The following is an 8,330-nucleotide window of genomic DNA, read 5'->3' on the forward strand; positions in this document are numbered from 1 at the left end:
TCAAACACCGCCAATACTCGACAACTTAAGTTTTTTTTTTTTATAATAGCCGTTGGTGATGTAAAATGGTTGCTGGTAGTGATCGGTTTGATGGCAGGAATGAATGATGCTAGTTGGTAATAGTTAGGAGAATCAGGAGCTGAAGTTAGCTAGCTAGCAGAAGAAATGAAGGTGAGATTGATGTACGGGACCCGACAGAGTTCTCTTGTCCGGCCTTAACTTCACTGCCCTCTTCTCCTGTATGTGCAGCTGTTGTTCAGCTTCCTTCCCCCTCTACCACCTAACTGCCCCCTCCCCCCTCCCCTTCTCCTCCCTCCCTCCTCCTCTTTCATCAGTAAGCGATCATCGCATATCATCGGACTGAACGGAATATTTTTCCAATCAGCAGTGGAACTTTCATCTCTAATTTCAATCACATCAATCTCTCTCAATATTTTGTTTTGCTATTCAGCTCATTAAATTTTCACGCAAAGATAAGTGTGACAAACCCCTTAGAAAGGTCATTTCAGTATTACTCATTCATTGCCACCGTATATGTTCTATTCACAATACCAACTATTTCCCACTCATTTCCATTTTTCCCTGCAATATTTTATCATTAATGAGGTGATGCTTTTGCTTGCATCCATTAGAGAAACATTATTCTTCACCTTCTGTTGCATATCGGTTGGATGTTTCCATCGCGGTTACATACCAATTGGATGCAAAAGGAGGATAAGAAAAAAAAGTGAAATTTTACGACGAGAAAATTTTGTCAACGGTCATATGTGGTTGCTTATAAACTTCAATTTTTGGGGCTAGTTTCTTCTAAGGAATTTTTTGATGAATTATGGTACCAAAGTATTTATTCAGTTAAATAGTAGCCATTGCGATGGAATTGATAAATTTCTGTCTTCATGCGAAACGACTATACCGAAACCATGTGATTTATGCGGATATGATTTTTATTTGAGGAAAGTTTTCGGTCCGTGTAATTCTTTTTCCACGTTCTTTTACGTAGGATTATAGTCTTACTTAAGTTCATTAAGCAAGGATATAAAATATTTCAAGAGAGAAAAAGTTCCAAATTATTCCTACTAAATTCAATCGGAATAAGTCATTGAAGTGCTGGAAAGGCAAAGTCGAATGATATGGGAAAATGATGGAACATATTCAAAACTTTAAATTTAACAACAAAACCTTGCTGAATGTTAGCAGTTTCAAGATTCGTTATTTTTGCCATCAGCAACCTAAGAGGTAGGTGAATTAATTGGGACACATTACCTTTTGGCATCGTGAGTTTTTTCCAGAAGATGAATATGAAGCATTTGTGTATTTGTAACTAAAAAACCTCCCGCAGTAAATTGGTCATGTAGTCGTGGAAATGATCAGTTGTACATTAACTAAGTGGGAAATAAGAGAAATTTCTACAAAATGAGTGGTAATGAAATGATTAGGATGGACAAAATGTCATAACTTGGACGGAGAGTTAGGATATTGGCACAAGATGTCATAACTTGGACGGAAAGTTAGGATATTGACCAAGGATGAATTCTAAGTTTGACTCAACGACTTTATGGCTGGCAACAAATGAGAGCAAATGTGAAAGAAGACGAAAATAAAACAATGTCAGCACATTACGTTGGTTTCTAAAAAAGGACAGAAAAAACCAACCCCTCTTATTCCCTGGTTAGATAAATAGGAAGACATTTCAACGAACAGAAGGATTCTTTCATTAGCAGACAATGTAGTTAAAAAAAAAAGAAAAAAGAAAAAAAGGCCGAGATAGGACAGTGGCAGGTATCGTGGCTTACAATGTCAAATCGGGATGATTGGCGAGCTACGATACTGGCGATATGCACAACTTCGTATCGTAATATTGAGTGGGCATAAATCAAAGATCTTGGATCTACTCCTCCCTTCTTTGTTCATCATCAAAAAAGTAGAATAAATGATAAATTTAGCATTATTGCTTGGTAAACCGCGTACATCTTCTCTACAAGTATTCACATTTCTACCATAACTTTTTATTTATGACATATCACTTCAATCTATCATGTATTATAATTTGGCCCAAATGTTTGACTGGTAATATTTGCAATCTGAAATATATGAAAAGCAGCCGATCATCGTTGTTATCAAATGTATTTCGAGAAATTGGCTCATTTCGATTCCAAAAAAAGAAAAACAGAAAAATATTGTCCACGATTATTTTATTCCTGAATAACAATAATTTTTGCCAAGTAATTTTTTTGGGAAGGTTATATATTATGCGTACTGTCCTATGTATCTTCAATCTGCTGCAAAGGAATTTCAGACTTCAGGGTCGAGATAATTGAAACAAAATCAACCTATCAGCCTACAATTCCCGTAGGGCGAGGTGTCGTTTCAGATTTTAGACCATAATTGAACTATATGTTTTGCAACGTATTACATCTCTTGAGATTTATGATAAAGAGAAAAAGGACTTAGTCGTACAAGTTTGCCGAAAAATTGCCAACCCATAAATGATTACTGTCTTACTTCTAAAGGAAACCTTTTTTTTTTTTTCGAGAAAACTTCCAAAGACTATTGTACTGTTTGTCTCCTTTTCTCCTGCTTAATGACACTATTGGCTAATGAATTTATATCTTTGCATGTTTGAAAATATCCTGTCAGTGGAAAAATCATCTCATGTAAAACTTCCCAATCAAGAAATGATCAAAGGTGAAGACTCAAGAACGTTATCGATTGCAGTTCTATGGGCCTCAACTTCAGTAAAGCAATGTTCATTTCGTTCTTATTATAACCCGTGGCTTGAATATTTGGCGCAGCATTTGCCGCTACCAATTGTGAAGTAGGAGTTGGGGGAAAGAGACCTAAACAGTTCTAGGGCGGGTCCAGTAATCGGTACCTTTTTTTAGAATATTTTTTCTGCTATCACATCCAATATAGAAGTTTTTCTGAAGCGCGATATGGTACAGAAAAAGCCCGCAATCACAAGAAGTGAGGATAAACTGAATGGGATATGGGGATGTAGATAGAAGAGGAAGAATGGAAGCGGGAAGTCCATCCTGAAGCATCTATCTCTGTTAGGGATTTAATCTGAAGATGGATAAAATTGGTATGTTAAGATGTATAGCTGATGTCTAAGGAAAGCGTTATCCAAATAATTTGTACATATGGCCGCAATCTGCTACTTCCTTCCTGATTGATATCAAGTTGTGGTTGTTGATGTTACTTACCAGTATTCAGAAACAAAACAGATGAACTTCTTCCTTCCCTTCACAATGCAAATATCCATTTTAACATAACAAACACCGTGGCAACAATTTAATTTACAATGGACATCTGGTTAACCGCTAAGAATACAGGCAAGGCAGCATTGATACATGAGATAGGATCAGAAAAGGATGATCTGAAAAAAAAACTGCTCAGTGCACTAGATTCCTGGTCAGTCTAAATCACAATTATTATAAAGATTTACATCCCACCCCCATATATAAAATATTGCTTCACAGGGGTTACGTAACTTACAACATATGCATTTACATTTTGCTATTCCTGTGTATGTGTATATCTGCGTTCGGAAACAATGATGGCTCGCGTATTGTGGTTAATCAGCGTACTAATACAACATCAGAATAAAATCTCTTTCTCTCTCTATTGGTGTAGAGATCTTCTATCGTATATGAATTTCAAATTACTTCAAACCATGATTCACACAGCCTTACATGTACGATTGAACCTAGGAACTTAATTTATTACTGCTACTTAGTCAATGAAGCACATAACACATTCACAATTTAACATAAAACAAACTAGAAACAATGTAATGATCCCTCTACATGCCAGCATTTACCAAGTGTTCAAAACTTGAACCCAAGAATGGGTGAAAATTGTAGGTATTAACAGTAAGTGGTGCATATATCGAATTCATATTATCCTACTTTCCAAATAGAAATTAAAAAGAAAAAAGAGCAATTTTTTTCGGACGCAAAGCTGAAACATCTGGTAAACAAACGAATCCGGAAGGCTTTAGATAAAAATAAAACAAAATATGAAATATTTCAATCCGAATGTTGCTCATCCACCCGTCATCCGCCTTCTGTTGCTACCACAGTCACAGATACAACAAGAATAAACAACGGGGGCAAATGTACAACAGTTAACAAAAAAATCGAAGACGTATCCATAAACCAATTTGTTGCAAAGTAAGAATATAAATATGCTGAATAGTGTCTTACCTAAAAAAGATTTCGTGTGAAATAAATTTTCTTAAACTAATTTTGACAATAAGAGGCTAATAACATCTCGAAACTTGAGTCCAGAAAACAAAATAACCAGATCGCAGAAATCAGGAGACATTGGTAGTATGTCAGTGTACGAATATATAATATAGTGTGCATCATGCATTTACATAGGAATCATGCATGAAAACGTCGGCAGTAGTGCCATGAATTAAAATAAACGATTCTTACAGATGCAACAATTCACGAATCACACCTGCTTAGTTGGAATATACTTTCATAAATACATGCATAAAAACCTACAGCAGTTATGATTGACATAGCTCATCATTATACACTTAAATTTTATGAATTCAAAATTGCTTGGATGAGAAGCTTTGCACATTTAGCCGAAATGTACCTACAAAAAGAACTTGATCTAAAAATTCGAGATGAGAAAAAAAAAGCAAAGCAAAAATACTCTACTAGCACTTTAACAAAAACGAACTGAGAACAGCAAATCCAAGTAACATCTTTTCAACTTTAATCAACATTTACAATCTAGAAATCATACCTATCCGAGAGGATAAAGTCGAATCATTTAAGTTACATGTACCGCACGTATATGTGTTATAGTGAAGTAAAATATTTCAAAAAATAAATATTTGTTTCTTTTTCCTGATGATGACAATGTGCACTAAATAAATCTACTAAATGAGCACCGGGAAGCTACTACTGCAGAATTCAGAGAACATGAAATTCAGTAAATATTACTTGGAAAGCTCATTTCACCGCCCCTAATTCAGACAAGACGACCAAACATTACCATTACTGCATATCTGAAGTCAACAACGGTGAAAACATTGAAAAGACGAAAAAATAGGATAAATTAATTAGATAAAGATACTGAGTACATTAGGGAAGAATGTCATGTTCCCACAGCTCCTTCAAAGCATCGGAACTTTTCCATTCAAAGTCCCATTTTTTCAGCTACTGCAGCGACTATAGCAGCACCTTTAGCGCTACCCTCATCTGCTGGTACCAACTCCCACTGAAACAATATATTGTAACACTTATGTAAAACATCTGAGCAATCCTACTCGACATCTGTGTGCTCTTCATCCTATGATTAATATTTTTCAAACTATTTCTTATGAAGTTAAGGCAAAATTTTGCAAATAAAACAAACCTTGATATTCACTGGAGCGAAATCATGCAGTTTGCTCTCCAGTAATGAGAGATAAGTCGGATGAAACTGCACTAATGCGCCACCTACTCCTATTTTTATGATGCTTTGATTAACATGGCGTAATAACGCTGCAATTGCTGAAAATTCATTCGTATAAAAGCGTATTATTTGGTGACACTGATTTTTTAAACCGAATCTTTATTTTGTTTTTAAAAGAAGACTGTATTCGTTACGCGGTTTGTTGGCACTATTTTCAATCCTAATCTATGCGAGAAAACTCGTTTCCGATCAGACTATTATTTTAGTCACAAGCACATATCCATAAAAATCTGCGAGTGCAAACTTTAACATAAAACATGCGAAAGTAATATCAAACCAGCAGCAACAATAGCAGCAGATCTCTGAGACACCGCGTGGCAGACTTCGTGGATGATTTCATAATCAGCCGTACAATGACTAGGTGCATCAAGTTCATCACATATCCGCCGACAAATTTTAAAACTCCCTTCCTCATCTCTGAAAATCCATTCATATACAAGGAATTACCACAACATCATTTTACATTACTATACAGATCATTTAATTGATCTATTTAGGTACCACTTTGCAGGGTTCATAGCGCTGGACAGGAATTCTTTCCAGTGCTCCATCTGTTGCTATAGGCGTTAAAAATTAACTTTCCTGAAACGTAAACGACATTCTTCGACTATACCACATTCTCAACAGTAATCAAAACTGTTGAGAACATATAATGACAATCCAAATTTTTTGCTCTACAGCAGTAGAGGAAAATAAAGAAAATTGCCTCAAAATTTCAGAAATGTATTTAGTTGGAAAGGAATCCACTTCATCCAGTTTTTCACAAGGTTTTCCACTGAACAAATGCCCATCTAATGTAAACTGCATGAGGATACGGCGTACCAACTCGCCTAGATATAATGCTCCAGTTAACTTATCAATCCTGCAAATAAATGGAGCCTATGTACCACTTTTTCTTCTGAAATTTTCCAAAAAACATAATTAAACCATGAAGGCTTACAAGCTCAATCACCGTAGAGATTTTCATCCTGTTTAATATTTAAAGATATATTTATGCCATTTAACAGTAATAAGCAGACTTATGTTGCTCACTTTACAAAAACAATGCTTACATTTGTTTGCCTTTATGAACCGATACTTCGTCAATATCCCGATCGAACTGCGTTAAAATAGCATTTAATTCACCCTATAATATTCATTCAATTTGTGATGCTAATTTAACTGCTCCATTCATCACTATAAATACAGGGAAAAAGAATTCCATGACTTTAAAAGCTTACAGCAAAACGCAATAATATGATAAATAAATTTTAGCATTTCATGTTATTTTATTCTTCAAACAACAATCGACACCGTTATTGTTAAACAATAAAGAATACTGCAAATTTTCAGAGACAAAAGTTCAAAGTTCTAGAATACCTTTTCACCAAATTCTTCCCACTCAGTAACAACCACCATTTTGTCAAATTTATATCCAGAAGCCGCAGCATTAAATTTCTCGATCCTTGCAGTATTTTCCAAATATGATGAATTACAACTAAAAATTAAAAAATATACACAATCCAACTCTTTTTGTCTTCATCCTCCATTCTTTTTTGAGGATCCTAACAAATTAAACATGGAAAATTACTTGCGTTTATTTCTGTGTAAATAACGTAAGCACTACACCCTACTCATATGCTCTTTGTCGTCAAATAGTTTCCATGCTTGCGAACAATAATGAAGGAAATTCAACTAAAGCAAGACAAAAATTACCCATATCCAATAACAATACCAATTATGCATTCTTGACCGTACTTGTAAGCAGTCGCAGCTAACTGACCGACGGTGTCATTCATTACGACTTCAATTTTCACATTTGTTAGCTGAAACATGGAAGTGAATTTCGACAGTCTGTATAAATGAAATTCCGACATTTTAACGGGAAATAGATAATTAAAAGTAAAAGACCACACACAGTTGCGGAATAAACAAACCATATTTAATTCGAGAGCTTCTTCCAGAAGTTTGACTACATCTTTTTGCAAGCAATCCTTTATATCAAAGTCTTTTGTCCACCAAAGCAGTCGCGCTGAACGTATCGAAAGTAACTCGCACGGGTAGGAAAAAACGAAACCGACTGGGAGCGAAGCATTTAGAAGATTCACTTCGTTGAGAAATTTCATCAAGCAATTGACTATGAATGTGAACAGCTAAAACAATAAAATATGGTTTGAAATATAACGTCAGGAACCTGCTAGTAAGTGCAGTACAAAAGTTACATGTCTGAAGATTTAACAGTTTACGAATAAGCACAAAATAGCACAAAATCTTGAAAACGAAAAAATGGACCTGATCTCCAGTTCCTTTCATAACAGAAGCTGGAAAAACATAATTATGGTTAATCTGTTCTGGTTCTTGGTTGCTTCCTTTCAACGTTAGTAACATAATACGTAGATTTCTCCCACTCATGTCAATTGCAACATATTTACCTATCTCTGAAATTACAAAAAAAAAGAACATTTAGAAAAAGTAAAAAAAAATGATGCAAGTTTTTTATACCACCTTACAGGATCATCAACCAACCATTTCCATCCGGTAATGCAGGGATGAAAGAAGGCAACATCGCAATCGATGATTTCGAGGAACCACCTTTGAGACCTTGAACAAATTCCTTCTGTATTTTTTCACTAATTTCATGCAGTATTCCATCCTGGAAATAAAATACATCCTCAGTACAAGTAATCTCCATTCTAATTTGCTAGCACTCTTTTATCCTCTCACAACATTAATTTGGAAAAAATTGTGAATTGAGCTTTCAAAGAAAATACTACTGACGAACGACGTCAAGGAGGAGAAATACTTCAAGTCAATAATTATCCTCCTAGTACCTTGAAATCATATACATATATATATATATATATATAATATATATA

The 8,330-nt window shown here is 35.0% G+C and overlaps 1 protein-coding gene across 1 annotated transcript; it reads right to left on the reverse strand.

Moving 5' to 3' along the window:
• Window positions 1-3,949: 3,949 nt before the first annotated feature.
• LOAG_10573 (hexokinase) lies at window positions 3,950-8,146 on the reverse strand (the record flags this gene model as incomplete). Its single annotated transcript, XM_003146094.2, has 10 exons — window positions 3,950-5,238; window positions 5,377-5,513; window positions 5,753-5,892; window positions 6,182-6,337; window positions 6,528-6,601; window positions 6,835-6,952; window positions 7,171-7,280; window positions 7,392-7,607; window positions 7,747-7,892; window positions 7,981-8,146. 10 exons carry the CDS (start codon window positions 8,144-8,146, stop codon window positions 5,158-5,160), a joined length of 1,344 nt encoding a protein of 447 aa, XP_003146142.1. The 3' UTR covers window positions 3,950-5,157.
• Between the last annotated feature and the right edge of the window lie 184 nt (window positions 8,147-8,330).

This window comes from Loa loa, assembly GCF_000183805.2.
Source record: "Loa loa unplaced genomic scaffold supercont3.3, whole genome shotgun sequence".
Lineage (NCBI taxonomy): Eukaryota > Metazoa > Nematoda > Chromadorea > Rhabditida > Onchocercidae > Loa > Loa loa.